This window comes from Cupressus sempervirens, chromosome 2, assembly GCF_028749045.1.
Source record: "Cupressus sempervirens isolate cs-2001-9-10 chromosome 2, ASM2874904v1, whole genome shotgun sequence".
NCBI classification, from domain to species: Eukaryota; Viridiplantae; Streptophyta; class Pinopsida; order Cupressales; family Cupressaceae; genus Cupressus; species Cupressus sempervirens.
This window is the reverse complement of record NC_143119.1, coordinates 770,850,485-770,876,314: the sequence shown is the minus strand read 5'-3', so window position 1 is coordinate 770,876,314 and position 25,830 is coordinate 770,850,485. Positions and strand designations below refer to the sequence as shown.

Here is a 25,830-nt window from a genome sequence, read left to right as displayed (position 1 = left end):
CAACACATATCTTTGACAAGTATGAAACCTTCGATTATCTCTTGAAATCATGCAAATTGATCAAACATTATTCATATATATATATTCATTGCCTTATAGATGGATCTTGATTTGTTAAGATAACAAACACTGATTGGATTTGTGTTAAACCTAGTCAAACTGTTAACAATTGATTATTATCGGGGCTCTTGGAAACTAATTATGATGAACCATCATGCCTCCTTATTTGATTAGGCATGACCACCTGTTCATAGGGTTATATATATGAATGAGATTGCAAGAGATAGCACCTTCGAAAAACAATAAATAGTGCTATCTCTGCCTTCGGATATTAGAAGAAAGATAAGCTTCATCTTCAGAATATCATCTCAAGTGTGAATATTATATTTGCACAGTGATTGCTGATACTTGCAAGACAAGACAATCAGACCAGTGTTCTGAAATTGAGTAAATAACAGTTTGCTACATTTACATGGTATCAAAGCCAAGTTAGGAAGATTAAAGGTACACTTGAGAATTCGTACTACATACATTGATAAAGTTTTGTCACACTTACATCACTCAGAATGACAAATCCAATCAGATTTGAGGATCACCTTGAGGGTCCCAACAACTTCATAGTGTGGAAATTAAAAATTAGGATGATATTGGATGAGAACAAAGTAGATTTGTAAAATATAAAAGGACAAAACCTAAGGATGGGCAAGAAAAATCCCAATGGATTGAAAATTACAAGAAAGCTATGAAACTGATAGTGGATTCTGTGAGAGACCACGTAGTACCTATACTGGCAAAGCAGAGAACTGCATACCTCATGTTAAAATCTCTAGAGAGCACCTTTGAGATAAATAATATAGGTGGAATTCTTGCACTCAAGACACAATTGAATCACATAAGTATGAATAAAGGAGAATCTGTGATTGCCTATTTCATGAGAATAATAGAAATAAGGGGTGTACTATCAAATATTGGGTATGAGATAGAAAGCAAAGAATTATCCCTAATAGCCCTGAGCAGACTAACCAACTCATGGGAATCATTCAAACAAGGCATAAGTGCAAGGTCAAAACTCCCAAAGTTAGACTGCCTAAGGTCCAATTGTCTGCAAGAAGCAGCTAGGCAGTTACCAAAAGGAATAAAACAAAAATCCATAAATGAAGACCTTGATGTTCTGAATGCCAAACATCATGAGAAAGGGAAGAAGAAGAACTTCAAAAGGAAGATAAATTTAAATGGAAAGGGCATGGAAAGGAGAGATGCTTCCCAAGTCCAATGTTTTAGATGTAATGAACATGGACATTATGCTGCCAAATGCCTTGATAGACATAAGAAATAAGCATATGCAATATCCCTGATGGATATTTCGCTCGATTTTATCTCAAGATAATTTTCCGAACATAAGCATATGAAGATGCATTATTAACCGACAATATAAACCAATAGATTCTCATAAAATACCTTAGAATATGCTATTGCATTATACATCAATAATAGAATAACTAGCAATCAAAATCCAATCCTAAACACAATTTTACTGCAGATTGGAATACTAAGAAAAAAACTTGTAAGCACATGTGAGACACCTGGTGTGACATCTCCACGGACAATGGGTTTGCGTCCACTGTCTACCGGCATGAGGGTTTACGTCCTCAAGCTGGACGAAAGTTGAAGCTTTCCACAATACTCTCTCAAGATAGAAATTGAAATTTGAATCATAAACCAAGCATAAAGAAATGAGCTTCTCCTTCTTATAAAGACCCAACCTATGACTCTTTAGCTTCTCTATCCTTGTCCATGCCCCTCATGCCAATTCATCTCTTCTTCACTCTCCTTTAATTAAAATTGACTTAATAATCTTGTATTAAGTCCTCAAAAGTCATATATTGGATTGGCCTATCAATTTTTAATGTCCCAAAAAAAGGGGACATTGTAGTCCTCCCCTCCCTAGATTGCTTGTCCTCAAGCAATCATGAGTCCACAATCTAATACCAAGGTCCCATATCAATCTCGAGGAAACTGCTCCACCAAGCTGTTGCGCTAGTTTGATATGCACAATACGTCTAGAACTGTGAAAGTGCTCATTGATTCCCCACATCTGCAATGCACCAATCATGCTAACACCAAGATCCTGTATTACTACATGTGCATAATCTATCGACTCAACCAGCCATGTGCTTCCTATGCATGAGAAACTTGTGTCAGAATGACTTCACGTATATTCCTGCCTCTCTACCCAAACTCCTCATTCCCACCTGCAATCTTGTTCCACACGCTAGAAATGTAGTGCCAAACTCACTCCTATCAAGTAGCCTTGAAGTATCGACCAACGGTAGGGCTTGGAGCTTTCATCTTAGGCTGGTTAGTCAAGGTGATTAGAATCACTTGTTTCCTCCATTCAAAAACTAATCAAAATGGTCTCGATTGCAAAATCTAGTTCAAAAGTATATTTTTCCCACAGCTTTGTCCTCAGAATTAAACAGTCTAATAGTTGTACTAGTATGTTTCTGGATTCGATTGTGTTAAGATTTTTACCATCTACTACTAGTCTAATAGTTACTAAAACACGCAGGAAGCACCCAATAACTAATAGCTCAACATTCTCATAAAAACACCATTGAGTAATGGACTAATCTGATGTTGATTCTTTGCACATCTTGATCGTATTCTCTTTTAAATAAGAGCTTGCAAAATGTGACTTAATCTTATGCCATTAATGTGCCAAAAGAAGAGGTTGTGTTGAATAATGATAGTAATCCTAAATTTTTTTGCGAATGTTAGATAAAACTGAGACCTAGATAATATTCAAAGTTGGAATTCCTCTTCCACCCTAAGAAAGATGACATTTTATGATTTTAGAAATGATCTTGAAACATTACAAAATACTAATCTGCTCAATAGATTGACACTTCTGTCATCACTAAAACACCTAGGCTGGTAGGGTATGCTCTCGTATACCCTTTCTTAAAAATGTTTTTGATGAAATATTTGATTATACCAACAGGATAGCAGGGTCGATACTCTAATACCACTGAAATATCCCCAATAGATATTTCGCCCGATTTTATTTCAAAATAATTTTACGAACATAAATATATGAAGATGCATTATAAAATCGACAATATAAACCAGTAGATTCTCGTAAAATACCTTAAAATATGTTATTGCATTATACATCAGCAATAAAATAACTAACGATCAAAATCCAATCCAAACACAATTTTATAGCCAGATTGGAATACTAAGAAAAGAACCTATAAGCACATGTGAGACAGCTAGTGTGATGTCTTTATGGACAATGGGTTTGCGTCTATTGTCTACTGGCACGAGGGTCTATGTCCTCAAGCTAGATGAAAGTTGAAGCTTTCCACAATACTCTCTCAAGAGAGAAATTGAAATTTGAATCATAAACCAAGCATAAAGAAATGAGCTTCTCTTGCTTTTAAAGACCCAACCCGTGACTCTTCAACTTTTGTTCCTTGTTTGTGGCCCTCATGCCAACTCATCTTTTATTCACTCTCCTTTAATTAAATTGACTTAATAATCCTGTATTAAGTCCTCAAAGGTCATATATTGGATTGGCCTATCAGTTTTTAATGTCCCAAAAAAAGGGGACATTACAGCATCCTATGCTAAAGTCAGAAAAACAAATACAAAAGAGGATCCTAAGAAGTTTCTATTCTATTCAACACTATCAAATCATGTATCAAATAAAGTCAATACTTGGGTGATCGATAGTGGGTCATTTAGACAGACTACCGAATTCTGAGAACATCTAGATACTATGGTTGAAGAAATTGAGGAAGAGTTAACCATTGGAAATGACTCCACACATCTTGTTAAAGGAGTGGGGACTGGTAGATCAAATTAGATTCGGGCATCACTATTCAACTTCAAGATATATTATTTGTATCAGGAATAAAAAGAAACCTACTATCTATATCTGCCCTAGAAGATAATGGATATAAGGTCACTTTTATGAATGGAAAAGTCTTGTCATGGCCAAAGAATGCTACTTTTAAGAATGCTAAAACAATAGGTGTAAGACATGGATAACTATACATACAAACTTTGCTCTGAGCCAAAACAAGCACTCATTCATGAAACACAACTCCAATGAAATCTAACACAAAAGATTAGGGCATATACATTTTCAAGCCCTAACATCTATGGAAAAATCAGTGATAGGACTTCCCAAACTAAATGCAATCCATAATGGGACATGTAAGGGGCGTGCTTTAGGAAAAAACACTAAAGGATCCTTCCAAAATAGTTTACGCAAAACTGAAAATGTATTGGAATTAGTCCACTTAGACTTGTGTGGACCTATGTCAATGCCATCAATGGGAGTGTCTCTATACCATGTAATTTTTGTGGATGATTTCTCCAGAAAGACCTAGATCTACTTCCTGATTTGCAAAGAGCCAGAGGGGATCCTTAAGAAATTCAAAGAATTCAAGGCCCTAACAAAAAACTCATCTGAAAAGAAAGTTAAAACCAAAGAAGTGACAATGGAAAAGAATTCACTTCAGAAATTTTTAAAGAATTTTGTATTAATGCTGAGATGAAGAGGGAGTTCATTGTACCCTATAATCCTCAACAAAATGGGGTAGCTGAGTGCAAAAAAAAAAAAAACCATTGTGGAAGCTGCAAAGTCAATGATGTATGACCAAAATCTTGATACTTCATTTTGGGTAGAAGCTTCAAGAACAACTGTCTACATACAAAATAGATTTCACTCACATCTTGATAATAAAACACTAGAATAGGGCTTTACCGGGATAAAACTTGATATAAGCCATCTTAAGATATTTGAGTGTCCTGTATACATACATGTATCTAAAGAGAAAAGGACAAAATTAGAACCTTCTGGGAGAAGAGGATTTTTTGTAGGTTATAGTGAAACTTCTAAAGGCTATAGGATATACCTACCTGATCAAGGCCAAGTAGAGCTGAGAAGCACCTGAGAACATGGAGGAAGAACCTACTTTTGAGCATAAGAGGGAGCAACCTTAAAAAAACCCTAATGAAAACCATACTAATCCTGAAATTTAGAGGGAGCAAAATTATAATGTTAACAAAAGGAAACAACCACTTTGGGCTAGAAAGGTTGTTGATCAAGCAGAAAACTTCACTGCACCTAAAGATACTTTTAGAGAGAGTAAGAGGCCTAATATATTATCAAATTATGTGGCACTAATGAGTAGGATTATAAATTGAGCACCTACTAGTGAAACTGAAGCTCTTAAACACCAATTATGGAAAGATGCCATGATATATTACCTAGACCAAAGGGAACTCTATTGTCTCCTCTAAATGGCTCTTCAAAATTAAACATGTTGTAGACGATAGTATAGAGAAACATAAGGCATGTTTTGTTGCAAGAGGTTTCTCACAAAAGGAGGGAATTGATTACGAGGAGACATTTGCACCGGTTGTTAGATATACGTTGTTAGAGTAGTTATAGCCATTGCTATAGTTAAGGGCTGGAAGATACACTAGATGGATGTAAAGATAACATTCTGGATGAGACTATTGAAGAGGAAGTCTATCTAGAACAACCTAACGTTTTTCTGAGTCATGATGCAGCATCCCATGCATGCAAATTGATAAAGCCCTATATGGACTCAAACAGGCTCCTAGAGCTTGGTACGAGAGAATTGACATATACCTTATGGGGCTAGGTTTCTCTAAGAATGAAGCTGATCCAAATCTCTACTTAAAAGTTATTAAAGGTGACATGTTACTACTAATTCTATAAGTTGATGACCTGCTGATTACAAGAGAAAATCATCTCATTGCTCAATGCGAGAAAGATTTGGCTTTAGAATTTGATATGAAGGATTTGGGTATACTACACTACTTTCTAGGATTGGAAGTTTGGCATAAACTTGATGGTATCCTTCTAAATCAAGGAAAATATACTGATGACATTTTGAAAAGATTTGGAATGCTAAACTATAGGCCAATGTCTACACCCATGGAAACAAACTTACACAGATTTGCAGATCCTACCCTCTATAGACAAATTATTGGATCCCCGATGTACTTGGTTAACATGCGACCTGACATTTGCCATGTAGTGAATGCCTTGAGTCAGTTTATGTGTGAACCATGAGAAATACACCTTTTTGTTGCTAAACACATCTTGAGGTACCTGCAGGGTATAATTGGTTATGGGCTCAAATATAAGAATGTTGATCTAGGCTTACATGGATAATCAAATTCAGATTGGGCCAGAAGTGCGACTGATCGAAAGAGCACATTTGGAAGTTGTTTTAGTTTGGGATTTGCCATGATCTCTTGGATAAGTAGGAAGCAGTCTTTCGTACCACAAAGTTCTACTAAAGCAGAATACATTGCAGTCACCATGGCAGCTAGAGAAGCAATATGGCTTCAAAAATTGATTGTGGGACTATTTGAAAAGTTCTTGGAACCTACTACTATTCATTGCGACAATCAAAGTTGCATCAAGCTCTTAGTTAATCCTATTTTCCATGATCGATCCAAGCATATAGAGATTCCTTATCACTACATGAGGGATATGGTTGAAAGGAAAGCGATTCAATTGGAATATATTTGTACAAATGATCAATCAACAAATATCCTTACCAAGCCTCTCTCCAGAGTTAAAGTGGAGCACTTCAGAAAGAAACTTGGTATGGTTGAAAAGTAATTCATTGAGACTAAATCTCAAAATCTGTTCTACTTGTACTAATAAATATTTTAAAAGATGTTTAATGTGTGAATTTATTTGTCATATGTGTGTTTCTATGACTTTATGGGCCTCACCTGTGTATACTACTAAAAGGTGACGATCTTTCCGATAATGTGCACTTGTATTCAACATGGTAAGGTGACTTTACAATGTCTACTATCATGATGAATATCATGCTGACTTGATATTCATAGAATGTCTTGATAGTTAATATCTCTTAGACTAATTGATTGATATCATGCTGACTTGATATCTGTTGTAGATCAATTTGGTCTTAGTGAGATAATCATGGTGGACATTATGTGACGTATTGTCGTGGACATGCCATGACATGTTATGGCAGACATCATGCGATGTGGTGTTAGTGCATATTGACTTGATATTTCCTAGGATATACAAGTATCATACTGACTTGATATTTCCTACACTACTTGATATCACCTACTAGGTGATATTGAAACCTATTCATACCTTGTTGTCTTCCCTGGTTAAGAGGTAGTGTTAAATATGATAGCTCTGGTCAGTATGGAAGGATGTGAAACTGATAACTATGTATGCATACATGTATACCAGCTCATACATGTATACCAGCTCACTTTGTTAACTGTTATACATGTATACATACACAATCATATTTATGATCCAATTAACTACCCTTTTCGTCAACGATTTGACTGTGCATAGATTTGACAAGTATGAAACCTTCTATTATCTCCCGAAATTGTGCAAATTGATCAAGCATTGTACATATATATATATTCATTGCCTTGTAGATTGATCTTAATTTGTTAACATAACAAACACTAATTGGATTTGTGTTAAACCTAGTCAAACTGTTAACACCCAATTATTATCGGGGCTCTTGGAAACTAATTATGATGAACCGTCATGCCTCTTTATTTGATTAGGCATGGCCACCCTTTCATAGGGTTATATTTACGAATGAGATTGCAAGAGATAGCTCCATCAAAGAACAATAAATAGTACTATCTCTGCCTTCAAATATCAGAAGAAAGATAAGCATCATCTTCAAAATTTTATCTGAAGTCTGAATATTATATTTGCATGGTGATTGCCGATGCCTGCAAGACAAGACAATCAGATCAATGTTCTGAAATTGAGTAAATATAGTTTGCTAAAAAGTTTACCAGAACATTTACACATACATATACAAATATAACCCAAGAGTATAAATAAGTTATTAGCCCATGTATACAGTAGCAAACATATATACCCTAGAATTCTATGGGCTTTAGGCACCATATATAGATATATTATGCAGGGGGTCCATAGAATTGTAGGGTAGGGGGCTAGAACCTGGTCCCATAGATCTGCCATTGTACCCGCAATGATTGGTTTATTTCTGCTGAGTACCGCAGCCAGATGGTGGAGCAGACTAATTCTTTTTGTAAAAATAATAGTCTACAGTGCCGACCGCTGGATCTACTGCTACTGATAGCTGCATATATATGTTTTCTATTGTATGCATGAGCTAATAAATTATTTATATTCTTGGGTTGTATTCGTATATGTAAATGTTCTGGTAAACTTATTAGCAAACTGTTATTTGCTCAATTTCAGAACACTGATCTAATTGTCTATAAAAGAGAAATATTACATATGCAATATGAAATGACTACAACATGAATTCAAGGGAAAGGTGGAAACACCAAAGGAAGGGACTTAAGACATGCAACCCGACATAGGTGAAAGAGAATAAGATCCAAAGGAGAGGGAGGGGGACGAAGGGATGAAGTACAAACAGAGCAACATAGAAGGGAAAGGAGAGCCTTGGGTATTAGCTAGGACAAACCCCAAGGGAGGAGGAGGCTATAAACCAAGGAAAAGAGGTTGGGGGATGGGGGAACTGGGGCAAACAATGGCGCAAACTAGAAAGACAAGAACACGAGGAGAAAGGGGGCGGGGGTTAGGGGAAGGGGGGGCAAAGTGGGTCAAGGAGGGGTTGACTAGAGTGACTGATGCTAGAAATCAAGGGTCGCTAGGACATGCTCAGACTCCACCAATAATCACGATTTAGTTTGAGTGGGTGGAAGTTGATAGCAATGGCCTCTTTAAGCTTTCTTTTGAAAAAGTTGTTGTTAGATATAATTTTGGTACTTTGTAGAAAGATGTGCTTAGTGGATAGGGAGTGTTCTGCAAGTGCAGATTTGACCACTCGATCATGCTTAATATCAACATCATGCTTCTTGATTCTAGTGGAAAAGGAGTGACCTATTTCCCTTTATAAGGGGTACTACAAGAGCAAGACACTTAGTACACTCCTGTTTCAGAGAGGATATCCCTAGGGTCCTTGATTGGAGGGACATCGTTTTTAACCATGTAGAGGGGTCTGAAAGCACAACGAATGCCTTTTATGGCCAAGATTTTAGAAAGTCTATGAGAGAGGCCATCAATGTAAGGCAAGGTCACACTGGGGGGGTCAACATAAGGAGGATGGATGGAATCAAAGAGGAACCGCACATGAGCTTGGTTGATGGCTCAAGATATTTGCTTATTGTAATAACCATTAAGCCTAAAGATGTGACAAAGATGATCAAGCTCTTGGTAATGCGAAAGGCTTTGAGGGTAAGAGTTTTGAGGGTGCCCATTTCTTGGCAAGGGTGGTGATGTGAAAAAAAGTTGAGGTAAAGGTTGGTGCAGGTGGCTTTACGGAAGACCCGTCGACCCTAGGGGGGCATTAGGTTTCCCAGAAAGTAACACATCCAAGAATGGGAGTTGGCTGTTGGTTTCAAGCTCCATGGTGAAAGTGATCAAAGGGGAAATGTTGTTGAGGTAGGACAAGAATTCGTCAAGCTTGTCCCAACCATGGGGCCAACACACATTGGTATTATCAACATATCACTTCCATCACTTTGGCTTGGGAGGAGAGGAGAGAAGAGTCACATCTTTAAAGTTCTCCATGAAAAGGTTAGCTATGATGGGCGAAAGGGGGGAGCCCATAGCTATGCCATCAACTTGCTCATAAATTACACCTTGGAAGGAGAAAAAAGTAGATGTAAGGCACAATTCAACAACTCAGAATGCAATTTTAGTGCTCACCTTGTGACTAACAAGTTCTATAACATCACTAATGGGGACTATGGTGAAAAGAGAGACAATGTGAAGATTTACTAAGATATAATTATTGTCTATCTTAGCATCCCTAATAAATTGGACAAAATGGGAAGAATCTTTGATGGAGTCCGAGCGGCCAACAGGAGGAGAGATGAGCTTGGATAGGTAGTTAGCGAGCTTGTATGTTAGAGAGCCTATGGTGTCCACAATGGGCCTAAGCGGGACACCCTCTTTGTGAATTTTGGTGACACCATAGATCTACAGAGTCACTTCTTTGGATGGAATCTTCAAAGGAGGAGCTAGCTACAATAGATTTGACACATTTAAGAACCTTGGGAGAAGGGTTGTGGGGGAGGATTTTGTAGCTACTAGGGCCTGAGAGGAGAGCGCACGTTTTAGTAACATAATCCTGCTTATCCAAGATGACTATGGCATTACCCTTGTTGGCTTTAGAAATAATGAGATCATTATTATCAATCAATTTGTTGAAAGCCACAATTTCATCCTTGGGTAAGCTCTTTTTGGTTGGTTTAGCTCGCCCAAGGACCACCAAGCAATCTTGCTTAATTTCCTCGGCAACATGTAAAGGAAGAGAACACACCTTATTCTCTATTCCTTTCAGAAAGTCAATGTGCGGGATGACGCTAGGAGCTAGGGCAGAGCCAAACCCCCTTTTTAGGAAATTAAAGGCCAGAGGGTCTAAGATAGCTCGCAATAGGTTGACGACCAACTTATTTTCCTAGTCCTTAAGAGTGTTAGCCCTAGGAGGAGTCGGTTGGATATGACAATCATCATTACGAGAGGGACAATTCTCAAGAGAACCGAGGACCAGGGAAGGACAAGAGGTAGAAACCAAATTGGAGGGAAGATCAGAGAGACTCGATACCTCACGAGTCAAGGAAGGATGCTTGACCTCATTGCAAGCTGGCATGAAAGGAAGGGGGGAAGACCCAGAAGATGCAAGCACACTGAAAAGACCATGATTGGACGTGGCTGCCTATGGAGGACCTTGCGTGTGTGGAGTTTGCAACTCATTAATGAAAAAATCTGGAGAAAACTGTGAGGGGCAACAAAAATTGTATGCACCTCGAGATGACCTGAGAGTTTACATTGAAAGTGGACTGTTGAGAGTCAATAAAATCTGTGCCATCAGTATTTCAATCAAAATCCCCTGCCAACTGTTCGTTGAAGCTTTCTGTTAACTACTTCATGATTTGAATTGAAACATTTATGCTCAGATTAATGGCAATGTTCTTAAAATCTGTATTAAAATAGAACAGCGCCTTATTCATATTCAGACATTCACCTATGTATTTCTGCTAAAAAGAAATCTATTGTTTGTTGAGAACATAGATCGTAGTCTGCAAAACTACCATTCTGCTTGTAGAGATCCAAGACATATCAGGTCCACCAATTTCACATGAATGTGTTTTGTCTGATTGACATAATCTGATCAGTTATATAACAGCAATTAAAACTGAAGATTGTTTTGATGTCGATAATGTCACCAATCATTACTAGAAATATTCTATTCTTATACTTGTGAATGATGATGATAGGATTAAAGTGAGTGTTCATCAAGGACTTGTGGTGGCCTCCCCAACATGCCCTAGCTCATGAATTGGGGAATCCCTTTTTTGACCTGGAGTTTGTTCCTCTAAGCAAGTCTTGATAACTATTTCAAGATCTTACATTGTCAGCTCACAAACTTCCTTTGGTTTCTCTTTTTCTACACTTCATGCTTATAACTTGTGGTTGTCCTGCTCTGGATCCATGGAAACCTTACCATCTAATTCTTCTCATTTGAGCCTTAAACATTCCATTTATGCTCTTTATCATTTTTAACACCTAAGACTTCAGCTCCTTTGTAGGCTCACTATGCATTATGTTTGAATTGCAAGTTGATTGGATGTACCTGCATGCAATCAGTCCAGTTATTATTTCATTTTTCGAAGGCCATTGGAGAAAATAAGGATGAGAAATTACCATATAATAACTTGAAAATTTGGGTCATGCAGTAAACATGCACAAGTTTATACAGAAATCTGACATTTTTGAGAATTTATCATCTGTTTAATACAATATTAGCCAATTAACAAGGATTAGAGTATTGTTTTCATTCTGAGGACTTTCATAGGAAGTACATAATCCTAGTGATATATATTTTTATTTAGTTTCAAGGTGAGATGAATTCGCAGTAAGATCCATTCATGTACATGAGAAATTGTGAATCCATTCTGTTGTCCTATGTCTGCAGCTTCCTAATTTCACCTTGGGAAATTCCTGGAATGTGTTTCATGTGCCCTTTAAACGATCTTTCCAAAATCCATGGATTACCTTGAAGAACAGTCGGAGTTTTATATCATTTATTTCGAAGGAGGAGCCAATATACAATTACAGTAGCAGCTATAGAAGGGAACAATTAAAGATCTTTAGCATTCAAAGGGAGTCTTCAGAAGTTGACGATTACATGTACACTTTTCTCGATCACAAATCTTCTGTAAAAAAGGAGAAAAGCAAATTGGAGAAATATGGAAGAAGCTCCTCAAGTTTGATTGAATCTGTGTACCTCTTTCATGCAGATGCTGGAGGACAGGTGCCACTTTTTCAACAGAGCTGCATTTCCTTGTTTTGTCTTATGAATGCAATAACATATAAATGCAGAAGGAAACGAATAATATTCTCTTTGGTTGGGCATTTAATAAGGATAATCATTCAAGTTATTTGAACAAGAATTGCCTCTAAAATTTCAATGATAGTTAGTATGATGTGCAAGTGCTGTTTGCATATATGAACAGAAACAAAGTTCTTTTAATTTCACCTGTAGACAATTAGAATAAGCTTTTGGAGATTTACATTGAATTATAATCTGGTTTTTGTTTGCTTAAATCTAGATTTTAACAGAACCAGTATTTGGAGATTCAAGACTAAAAACATAATCATACTGCCGTGATTGATAAAGTCAACATTTCATTTGTTTAAAGTGTGGTTCACAGCAACAGTCTTATTGAAAACTTTTGGACATTAGAATACATGCTTTCTACCTTTCTCCTAAATAATTATGTTCTTTTATATTAGTTGTTGCATATGGTGAGTTCTGTTGGAAATAATATCATTGATGTCTACAGAATTCGTTCTTGTCACTAATGTCAGAGTTAATAGAGGAGATTGTTGGATTTATTAACATTGATGTCAAAGTGTAGAGCACACGATTATACTGAGGGGGCCGGGGGGTGAACCAGTATAATAACAACTTTGTCAATTTAAAACTTTATCTAAACAATAACTTCAAATACCGAAATAAATAATTATGCACATGAACACAATAACACAAGATTAATGTGGAAACCCAATGCAGGAGAAATCCACGGCAAATAATTGCTTTATATAAATTTGTTTTTTTACAATGATTTGTAGGCTCCAACTCGCACACTTCGCATGCTCTGACCTACTGGAAACACCAACTCCCCACTGTCATCTTTGTGAGCATCAACCCACTGCACAAACTCTCTCCACCTTTGCACTGTTTCTTACTTAACTGATGATGGATACTTTTATTGCACCCCTTTCGCTTCTTATCTTCGTCTTAATCTATATACTCTGCTTTCTTCCTTAAGTTGGCCAATATCACTTTACTCTACCTCTCACTCTTCCTTATATATCCTTACACAAAATATATATTTATGTATCAGATAAAAATCCGATTATTAAATATCTTTCATTTACACTTTTACTTTACTCTCTTTATATGTATATATATTACATTAAAAATCTGAATATATATAAGTATTTTATTTAATTTTCTTTTATTTTTCTCCTCAACCTCTAACTACTAACTTCCTCTTCTTTTTCTTTTACTCCATTTTTTCTTAGTCCACACTTCTTCTCTTCCACTAATTTTCTCTTAAAAAAATATCTCTTATTTATATTCCTTTCAGTAAGAGACATGCCTTTTTGAAGACATTATTTCTTTTACTTAATATGCACCTTTTCAATTAAGATAATTATTGCTAGTTATATAATTTCTTATAAACCCCCCTTTTCTCCTTTGTCAAAGATCTTTAGTTTGGGAAAAACATTTAGTCCATTGTATCTCTTAATAATAATAATAATGCTCTTATATGCTGCTATTATGGAGATTTCCTTTATGCTGAAAACAGATGGCTTCTTCCATGGCTATTCGCTCTGAGTTATATGTCTATAAGATTACTGTTTATTATTATTTCATTATTTAATCGCTGTTTGACCTTTCCCTTGGATTTCCTCAATGATTTCGTCGTCTCCTTTTTTTAATCCCTGTTGTTATTGTTCCTGTATATAGTCATATTATTTAGTGCTGTCAAATAGCTTCATTTTACAATATAGGCATGATATCTCTTTACTGAATTTGTCTTATGTAATATACAAATGTTTTCTGTTCCTCTGCTGACCCTGTATGCATAATTTTAATAATAGATGCTGCATTCATATTGCTCTATGTATATATATTGCTGCTATCTGGTTTGACTATTACTGTATTCTGTGGTTGTGTTCACAGCAGAAATATTTTTCCCCATTTGCGGCCTTTAGTTGCTGTTCCAATAAAATTCCGTTGACACATATATCTATCCCTATGTAAAATGTTTCATCGCTTTGTTCAGTTCGTGCATAAAGGCGTTTGTCATGAATAGTCTTTGGTCCAGTTCTTCTGTTTATAAAATATCCAATCCGATGGTGACACAAATATCTCAAATATTTTCTTTCATTTGTGCAATACGGTGATGATTGATGAGCTTGTCTACATCGTGGTCCATGAAAGGTCACTGTGTATGATTGCTGTGTATGATATTACTATATTCCGATGCTAAATCTTTCCTGTTTAAATTCATAACATTTTTCTTTCATATGCTGACTGGATATGACACATATCCACATACTTAATATGACACATACGCTGCTTTTGATTTTAATTGCCACTCAAAACAGTTGCCTGTATATGTTGTTGAATTACGTTACGACTGATCACTCCAATTTGAGTAAGGCTCTCTTGTTATCATGGCTTCCGTACATTTTTATACTTGGCTCTTTTAGTAACAATGACCAGTGCTCCCTTTGAATCGCTCCTTTGCTCTGTCTTTATGTTGTACTTCATATTTATACAATTGTTTTTCAAATCTGTTATGAACAATAATAAGTCTGCCACAAGATTTATCATGAAGCTCCTTACACCACTTCTAGACCTATTCAAGATTCTGCTTCAAATAGAGTGCAATTTTTACTTTAAAACCTGCTTATCATTGTCGTATACACTTCTGATTTTATCCTCTCTTTTTATATTCTTTTCTGGTTCACCACAACTTTCATACTGTATCTATGTACATTATTTTATCACTGTGTTTCACAAATCCATTGTCTTGGCATCAATGAACTGCTGCAAAATCTGATTTGATATTTATGATAGTGAACCTCTTACTGTGTTGTCTTTGTTCATCACATGGTTGACTTGAACATTACATGGAGAGGTTATTGTTTTTGCAGATATTGATAAATATATCTTTTATTATGTCCTTATTCTTGTTGGCAACTAGACCGCTTGCTGATGGCATGTAAATTCGCTTCTTCAAAAGTCAATGCTATCAATCACTGATATTATATACTACTAATATTCTCACATCAAAGATCCTACCAAACAAGACTTTTGGCTTCGCGCATGTTAGGTACTAAGGACAATATCTCACACTTTTCCAAGTACCTTTGACATTGATTACACTAAAGAGTTTTGTTTATTCAACCCTTTGACATCAATGACAATATTTCCGTCACAAAGGTATAGGCACAAATGTTTCTCATTGATTTCAAAGGAAGAAGGAAAAAATATCATCATTGATGGCCAAGTTCAGTGAGGGATTGCTAATGTCAAATGTTATGACACTGATCAGATTATAGAAATGCATTCATTGGCACCAATCATGCATGAACAGCTACAAAAAATAACTCAAGGGTCATTGTGCTGAACCTGAAGTTGATTTGTTGACAGAAGGAAAGTTCCGTTTCAGTCACACAATTAACACAATGATTAAATATATATATTAACTTGCAGTTCCATCTCAGTATCACCCACAAAAAGACATCCATTTGAAGTCGCGAGGAAAGAATTGGCAATGAGGAAAGGAGAAGAACAAGCAATTATAGTGATTTGATTTACATATGCAAACAATGGTTTGTATTACAGACAACGATTTATTGTGTTATGTTTACATCTTTAATAACAGCAATAAAATAGTTAAAAGGGACTAAGGAGAGCACGTAAATAAATCTTCAATCAGTTTTTGAACAATGTTTAGGTCTTGCCAAGAATGCCCTTGCCTTAGCAATATTTTGAAAAGATAGGCAAAATAGATTATCTGAATTTCCAAATAGATTGTGTATTCATAAATATCCTGTAGGCCCTCAAAGTGCAAATAGAGTGAACCTTATACAATTTGCCAAGCCGTCCAAATTATTACAAGCAGTGAGATGTTGCAAATTATGTTCAATAGCTGGAAATGGCCCTAATATTTGGGAGATGCAGTAAAGTAATTGTTATATGAGGTGTAAGGACCTGCCAATGTGTCTCACTATCTAGTATTTGTAAAATTCAGTTGCCAACAAATGCTATTCCTTACACTCATATTTCTGGAATCCTCAATACCCCAGTCATCACATCACTTGTGAAACTGCAGATATCTATCATTTGGAGGGATTTCATTAGCCTTCATTGTTTGCCTCTTTAAAAACTTCTAAGGATCTACTTAAGTGATCAATGAGATAAGCCTGTAGATATCAAATATTACTTACATGTGCCCATAAAAAGTGTCATATCCTTTCCTACATGTATGGCTTAAGATGGAACCCATTTAGACCTGTATGATGCATTGCGTTTCTTTCCCTTTTTTCTATTTATTAACAGATTCTTTATTTTATTGAGGTCAATTTCACTTGTATTTGGTTTTAATTGATGCACTGTATTGGTTGCTTTAGATGGACATCTGCTTGTTGTTGCTTGCCAGTTGTGATCTGCCTGCCCTAAATAGGAAAAAAGCTGAAAGAAGCTATAATAGTGTTAATAAATGATAATTTCTGGTGAGAATGATCAAAATTTGTACAATAAAAGCAACTATGTGGGAATGCTAGCTAATTTTTAAGGGCTTGACTTGAATTTGAATTATTTCTAGAATCGTCTACCAATGTGATTATAGTGTGCTTTATGCCAACTTATTCTACTCATTTGATAAACTACTAAAAGAGTGAAGTGAATACACTTGAAACAATTATTCTAGATGCAATAAAATATAGCTGTGGAAAGAAAATGTCTAAAAGGTTGAATTTTGGACAGGTGAAAGCTTTTGTTAACCAAGAAGATGGGACGTACAAAGTAACTATTGAAGTTTCATCCTTGCCCAGAAGATTTGGGGATCTGGAGCATGGCCTAAGATTGCACTGGGTATGTTATATATCCAAACTTAGAAGGCAGAAATTAATATTCACCATTGATTTCAAAATCAAGTTTTTATAAAAACATAGTTTACAAGATTTAAGGTGCACAGGCTCGGTTTCCAAGTCCATGGAGGCTATCTAGAATATAGTTCTCCAGTTGTTCCTTTGTTAATACTTAAGTCCTTTTCTCATGTCTGTAGACTAATATTTGATTGGTGAAGGCAAATTCTTCTTATCTTTGAAACTGACTAATAGTATCAAAGCTGTTTTTCCAAGTTGGATAAATTCTTTAGTTATTTAGTAGAAAATACATAGAATATTGGACTTCTCTGTTTAATAAGAACACAAATTTTCAGTGTCCTTTGTTTATTACTATGTAATATTTCTTTCTCAATGAGCATTATGAATTGTGCAATCTTAATAACTTCAACTGTGTTGGCTTTTGTGGCTTATTAGTCAATGCTTAACAGCGTTTCACTTTTGTTATGTTGTATTCAAATGACAATTTGGAAGTGAAGCCTCCTTGTTCAAACTATTTTGCATAATTGATAATGAATTAGCATTTAGTATCCATGCAGCAACTGGAATTAATAGTTTGGATAAGTCCTTGCTGTGTTTGTGTTCTTGTGAGTATTTCATATCATCAATGGCTTCTTTGGTAGTTTGCCAATATCCTCATTGCAAAATATATGTTTTTCATAAGGCTTCTCATGATTGTATTTTAGAGGTTTTGAAGGAAATGGTTTGCTTATTGATGACTTGTCTCAAAAGCAAGGGGGGTAACTAGTACTATTGGACCTATAGAAACTAGTATTGCGCAATAAAATTTGTCAACTAGTTGCTATTGACATGTGGTAGTTGATCAATGTGTTCCCATGTGTAATGTACCCAATCACACAGTACCCAAATTTCCACTGCACGCCACATGCTATTGTGATGTATGCGTGGGAAAGTATTCGAGGGAATTACTTGAGGGAGATACCTGAGGGAAGGATGTTGTCCATACAATTGTATTATTTCTCGGGAATAGTTAAACATGTGTTAGGAAGTTGTTAGTTACTGAAGGGCGTAATGACGTGACAGTTGAGTCGCAACCCTTTAGGTAGTATATTTGTGCTTTGTCATTCATGAGAAAGGCATACAAAGTTATCTCATCTTATCTTGTTACGGATTTTGTCATTGTATTGTCATGTGATGGACTTGAGAGAAGCATTAATGGAATATACAATTGTGGTTTCCTGAAAAATTGCATTTGTATTTACTTCTGTGTTATACTTCTATTTACATAGCATGTATCAAATTAGTTTACTGTAATTGGTAAACAAAGGACTCGAGGGCAAATTACCTAAGGGAAGCACTTGAGGGAAACACCCAAGGGCAAAGTACTTGAGGGAAGTACCTAAGAGAAAGCACTCAAGGAAAGCACTCGAGGGAAATACCCTAGTGAAGTACCCGAGGGCAAATACCCAAGAGAAAGTACCTTCAACACCTTTGACCCTCGATCAACAATACTCGATGTAGACACCTAAAAATCCTTTAGAAAATAAAGTATTTTTATTTTCTGAAAAAGTCCTGATGACATCATCATTTACTAATTAATTAATTATTTAATTAATTAATTTATTTTTATGCCATTAAATCCCTTTATCTTAATTAAAAATATTTAATTAAGGAATCCCTCCCAAAAATGTTTAAATCTTATTTAAACATTATTTCCTTATTTATTAATTATTTAATTAATAAATTGACCAAAAATCCTAAAATAAATAAAAAATTTATTTTTTGCCCAAAACTTGGTCAATTTCCTTATGACCAATAACCTCTTCCAAAATCTTCTAATCCTTCTTTAATTTCGATTAAAGGCTAATCCCATCATTTCCTACCCCTAATCCCAACTCAAAATATTTAATTAAGATTAAATATTAATCCTCATGTTTATTAAAAAAGTTTAAATAAATATCTCCTCAACCCAAACCCTTGAAATAAATAAAATTTTATTTATTTCCTAAAAATCTAATTTATCCTCACCCTAAGAAGTTCTAGACTCTTCTAGAAAGTCTTCATCCTCATCCTAGGAAATTCTAGACTATTCTAGAAAGTCTTTATCCTCATCCAAAGTCTAGACTCTTCTAGAAGATGTCTTTAAAACTAATCCTAATCCCCTCCTAACCTTGTCACATTCCCTAAACATGGGTTAAAACTTACTAACCCAAGCCAAAGTTAACAAATATCTCTTCCTTCACCCACCCTCATTAAATGCCATCCACTTGCCTATCCCTAAGCTAATCCTAAACCATCCTAATCCATCCTCTAATCATTTGCACAAGCCTAAACAAGCTTAAAACTTTCCTAATCAAGTCCAAGTCGAAATTGCTCTCATCACCCTCAAAATATCTCAACCATAAAACTTTATGAAGTCCACTAGGTCATAAATGACTCTTACAAGCCCTTTTATTGCTCTTACAAGTCATTATGAGGGTCTTTATGAAGATTTTATCTCTTGAGCCTCCTTTGTTGACTCATCCTTGCCCTTTCCTCCATCCTCTCACCATGTGACATGTGTCACTCCTTGATTGGCTATAAGGAAGCACAATCCATGTGCTCTCCTCTCATGCAATCTGAGCCTTCCATAAGCTTTTTCCCATCCTTGCATCTTAGCCCTCAATCCCTCAAGCCTCTTGCCTATAAATTGGATCCTTCCCCTTTACAAAATAACACAATCCATGAAGTAAAGTTATAATGCTATTTTGAGAGCCAAATCCATACTAAAGCCATCTATCCACACCAAAAATTCACAATCATCCATTGAAGCCTTTGGAAGCATATTGAGCATACATCCTATCCATTTAGATAAAGCTACTCAACAAGAGAGCTTCTTATTGAGAGAGTCCATTAATGGCTCATATTCTCAATTGAGAGCTCATCTTAGTCTATCTTGAAGTTTATGAATTTTGTTTAGTTTGTAGAAGCTTTATTTAAATTTGGTTTCTATTAGCATACTAACATTGCTCATATACACTCGACACCCTTTGACACACTTCAAAACACTCTGTAAGACAATGCTACTTTCACTAAAGGATCTGATCGTAGCAAATTCCTCCATCATAAGATTATTATAGATACATGAACAAATCATCAACATAGAGTATATATTGTTTTCCGTACAGGGTAAACGGATACTTATCGCATTGAATGGTCAAGAAGTAGATATTTGTAATTATATTTCTACACAATAGAGCTAGATTCGACAATGAAGTACAAAGTGAAATATATGAAGTGATATCTCCGATGACAAACTATGGTAAGGAGTTACTCCCACCAAAATTGCAAATGCAAAATAGGGAGGTTCTTACACCTTCAAAACTATATCAGCATTGGACTCCAACTGGAATTTGCAAATTCAAGAAAACATCAAATTCAGCATGCCTACTACTATGCCAACCTCAAAAATTTACATGGCTCTGAGAAACTTCTCGAAGGATTACAAATGTGTCGACACGACCAAGACACTACCAACTAATAAACTAGCACTTGCACCAGAAGGAGGTGCAATGGTTATGCCGATAGTCAACATATGTTGAATAATAGCTTTTATACGCCATTCTATATTATTGTTATATTACAATAATATCACCTAAATCAATAAGCTAATTAATTTTTTTTTTTGCGAATCCTACACTAACCCTTGTCTTAAACATGCCTTAAACCACCTTTACTCATAATTAGAATCTACTCTTAAAACCTATTTCATTTGATTGATATTGTTAACCCTTACTCAACATTAATTTTGTTTGAAAAGTAAACCTAAAATCCAAAACTAACACAAATTCTACCTCTATGTAACCCCCAAAATAATTGAATATAATTATATTAATTAAAATATTCATAAGGAGGATTATAGTTTTTTAAAGAAGATTGACTCACAAGACACCATTTTAGGCTGATGCATTTAGACATTATCTTTGATCATATTGGTTGTCCTTTTAATTTCAAGGAACTTCTTTCTCCATCTTCACAAAGAGTACAAACTGCCTAAAAAATGTTACATTAACATTATTGTGCCAACTTTTTATTTCAATACATTTTCTTGTACTTCTATTTTGCAATGTTGGTTAGTTTGAGAATTCACAAACTTATTTTAACCTTCATATTCAATTTACACTTTTACGATTGAACTTTATATTCAAAAACTAAATTTTCGAATCTTCCTCATATATATATATATTAAAAGGTAAAAATTCATTATCAAAATTTTTTCCAAATCGCTAAAAGGCTATTACCGTGATAGTTTATATAAAAGTATAATAGAAGTTAACAAATATACATAGTGTTTAAAAATAATAGAATTGTAGGAAAACCATAATCCAATCTATGTCCTAATCATAAAACTAACCTATAAAAATGGCTAATATGTCAATAAGGAATAGACATTGTAACAAACTGAAATTGTAAGCCATTCTTTGTCTATTCTATGTTTTTTTCATTTTAATATATTGTTAATTAAATAATATAAATTGTATTCTTAACCTTTTTAAATTGTACAAAGCACGGCAAAATGATACAGGTGTATTCATTAAGGTCTTCAAATAAGGTCTGAACTATTTTTCCTGTGATGGTGATAAATTCGATTTCAATGTTAGTTTAGTCTATTGAACTTTTTGGCAATTAAATGATCGACATTGTTAGTCACACAAAACATGCAAAGTGATACATTTATATTCTTTGAGGTTTGCAAGTAAGGGTTGGAATTAAGTTTTACAACAATTGTTTGCTTGGATAATTTTTTTGTTAATTTATTTAATTTTTTCCCCTAATGTAGGCAATAATATTCTGGATTCCAATTTTAATTTCGCATGTTGAACCTTTTTTCAATTTTTTTTTTTTTTTTTTTTGTGTAGGTGTAAAATGCTTGGATTTCAATGTTAGTTTTTTGTGTTGAACATTTTATAATTCCCTTTATAGCATATCATACTTCAAATCAAGGCCCGCTGCCATCCCCACCGCCGTCCCCCCGCCATACCCAAATCAAGGCCACGTTGTCCCCTCGTCTTGAAAACTTGTCCCCCATCCTGCAGGGCAGTGTAACTATGGATTTTTTTAATACTTTTTTTTCAAATAAGTTTGTTTTATTAATTTTATATTAGATTGTATTTTGTATTTTCTTTGTAAATATAATAATAACATTTTGCTACTATTTTATCATAATAATATATAACTATAATTATAAATTATCATACAAAGAATTAATATATTTTATAAAACTATAAACATAGAGATGTTTTCATCTTAAATATGATCTATTTAGCATAATAGTATATACTATAAAACTTTAATAATACATAATTGTAGTTAGAAACAAATGCGTAGGCATACTTACCGACCATGAAGATTAAAACAATCATACCACATTATTTATAATTTCATTAAGGATATAATGTTATAGATATTGTACAGATCAGGACTAATCCCATTATATTTAGATTGATTATGTTAATGATATATTGCTACTATTTACCAAAGGGTAGTTTATATTATTGATTACCTCGAAACTAATTTTTTCGAACAATTTGGATTGAAAAAAGATAAACTAATAAACTAAACTGTCATTATGTACTTTGCAGCAGCAATGCGATTGCCTATCGGTTTTTGAAGCCATTGTAGCATAACAATAAATCTTATCCTTTTTTTTAATCACAGAGGAGGTTTATCTTGGTACGCAATTTCTTTTGAAAATTATAAAAAGTAATAAACAATATATATGAGTTTTTGAGTAGTAACCATTCCAAGGGGTAAATGGACAAAAAGGGCACATTTGAACTAGACTTATAGGATTTCACCTTTGACGAATGATGTTCAATGTAACACATTTTATTGTATTAGATATCACGCTTTTCCGTTGGGTCATCCATGTAGCTCATCATGCACTCCAATGCCTCCTCAACAATTATATCCTCTGCAATATTGTTTTGTGACCTGTAGCCCCAAATAAGACAAGTTTTGACCACAAACTTTTTGCCTTCAGTTTTTCACCAGATTGTTCACTGCGAAGAACATATTTTCCGGTATGAGACATCACGCGCTTGAGCCAAAGTCTCTCATATAATAGCCTATTGACTAATTAAAAATGGGGTCAAGAGATATTATTATTTTTTGAGCCTGACACAAATAATCTTAATTGAACTACTATATAATTATTCTGGCCCTCTTTATTTTATAATTTAATTAATTAATTAAAGAAGAGATTTTTTTGGGACCACTTTTAATTAATTTAATTAAGTCACTTTATTAAAATGGGACATTACAAATCCTTGCCGCTCAGAGATCGGTTTCTTTCAAGCAATCTACTTCACTGCTAAGTTGTAAGGTCCCAAACCAAATGTGGACATTTGTAGGGTAGTTGTATTCGTCAAAATCTCCATGTTGTAACATGATCGCATGCACACAATTAGATGTAAGTGACACGAGTAGATTTTTATCAAGCTTCCACTGCTCCACTCTAATATAAACATTTCCATGCTCGGAGTAAAGATTGTATTGAAGTCAATCATCAAGCACATCAATGCTTAGATCCAAAGTTTTCATGCTGCTGATCTCTTCAAGAATCTTATAGATTAGGTAGATCTTGTTGTTTCCATGAGGAAGCCCCTCACATCAAGAGATTGTAGTCATGTATGCCTCATGCTCCACCGAAGGATAAACTCCATAATTAACCGACTGTAGTTTCTCTTGCAAGAGATCATTGATAGCATCTCTATGAAGTTGATCAACCACAACCTACTCATTCAAAGTGTCACTGATACAGCCTGCATTTCCATCAAGTTGATCATTGGGTACTAGTTCGACAAAATTCGTGCAAGCATCCTCTTCACCTTTGTGGCTGTCTTGAAAATTTGGATGTATTACATTTGAAAGCACACCGTCCAAATCCTCATGAGGCTGTAGTATAGCCAAAAATTCATCCTTTGTAGGGCTCACAGTACTAAGTACCTCATTGTTGATCTCTCGACCGAGATTGATGTTGTAGATTCTATCACTTTTGGAGGATGTGTACCTCAATCTCAAGTCTATTTAGTCCTTGAGAGATATGTCTGTCTTCCATCCACAATTAATCTAATCCTACTTGATTTGCTTTAGTGACTCAACCCAATTGGTGTAGGAGCACCTTCATTTTTGGCTTGTAGGTTGGTTTGGCCAACCACCAATTAATAAGGATTAAGTTGTTAAGTCCCAAGTTGATTTGTGTGTGTGTGTGTGTGAATAGTTTAGGGTTGAGTGGAGTCAAGTGATTTGAGTGGTCTTTTGGGATCTAGGTGTATAAGTACTAGAAAGTCAACAAAGGGTCAAACTTTGACCAAGACCCCAAAATGGAGTGGTTTTTGGGAATTTGATGTTTTTAGTTGTTTTAAGCTCTTATGTAGTGGTTTGGAGTCTAGTTGAACCATGGAGGCTAATGGTTTGACAAAATTGCCAAAATTGCAAAAGTTGTCATGACAACTTTTCCTAAAAACTTGCAATTGGGCTTAATGATGTTCTAAGCCCGACCTAAGGGTCCAAACATGTGGGAAGGGAATATATAAGGTCATCCAAACCCTAACCTGATAGTTAGGAAAGACATTGTATGGATTGTGGATTAGGAAGAGCAAGAAATTGGTTGTATTTGTGTATTAGAGCTTTCATCCAGCCATTAATGAATTGAAGAGATTGAACTAATGCATTGAAGCTTGACTTTGTGTTGTGTATCTATCCTTTGTAGCATTGGTTTGATTTTCTTGTAAGATTGGTGATCATTTTGATAATTGTTTGTGTTTTGTAGTTTCACTGACTGGTTCAGAGCCAGTCGTAAATAACGGCTTTAACTTGACTTCCGGTGGTTAAAACTTCATGGCTACTTGGAATCAAGTAATGCACTCTGTATATAGTGTAAATATGGATTTTGGAGACATTTCTTGCAGGGGAACTATTTTTACTACCAAGCCCTAGGCGAGTGCAGCAGCATTCTGGCTAGTGGTTTGAGCAGAACAGTAGCAAGAGAGCTTGCTAAATGGATTGGGTTGAGCCAATCAATGGAGGGAGCATGTAGAGGGATGTGTCCTTGTGGTGTGAATGCAAGGAGAGGAGTAGAGAAGTTGTTTCAAACAACCTATGGAAGCAAAGAAGGAAGATTGGCAAACATGCTCCTAAAACCCTTGAGAATAGGGCTTGCTAAGGAAACCATTGTACAAATAGTGTCAAGACCCAAGACCAAAGAAATCCTTGAGTCTTGATAGGTGGTAGGAAGAATTCATAGTTGGTTCATGGGATTGTTTGGAGAAATTCGGAGTTATTCCAAGAAACCTAGTTTTTAGGAGGCCTAATTGGGGCAAAAAGGCCACAAGGTCTAAAACTAGGAAAGTAAGAAATCAATAGGAAACCCAAGTAAAGAGCCATCAGTATGGATCAAGATGGAGTGAAAACCACCAAGGAATAGAGAGAAGACCTATTCCTAACCCCAAGAATAGCTTGGGCAGAAAAGTGGTTAATTGAGTCTAAGAGTGCATAGGAAAAAGTGGAGGTATAGTGGAGTTTGAAGTTGGTGGAGAGTTCTA

At 35.2% G+C, this 25,830-nt stretch overlaps 1 protein-coding gene across 8 annotated transcripts in view; it reads left to right on the top strand.

The window, feature by feature from the left end:
• DBE1 (debranching enzyme 1) overlaps nucleotides 1-25,830 on the top strand; it is a 360,131-nt gene that overhangs the window by 45,585 nt on the left and 288,716 nt on the right. For 5 of the 8 annotated variants that reach the window (XM_089815520.1, XM_089815521.1, XM_089815517.1 and 2 more), the window contains 2 exons: nucleotides 12,048-12,386; nucleotides 17,145-17,252. In XM_089815520.1, coding sequence (XP_089671646.1) covers nucleotides 12,048-12,386; nucleotides 17,145-17,252 — 447 coding nt within the window. The remainder of the gene's footprint in view (nucleotides 1-12,047; nucleotides 12,387-17,144; nucleotides 17,253-25,830) is intronic. The other 3 variants (XM_089815524.1, XM_089815522.1, XM_089815523.1) reach the window with 1 other exon arrangement.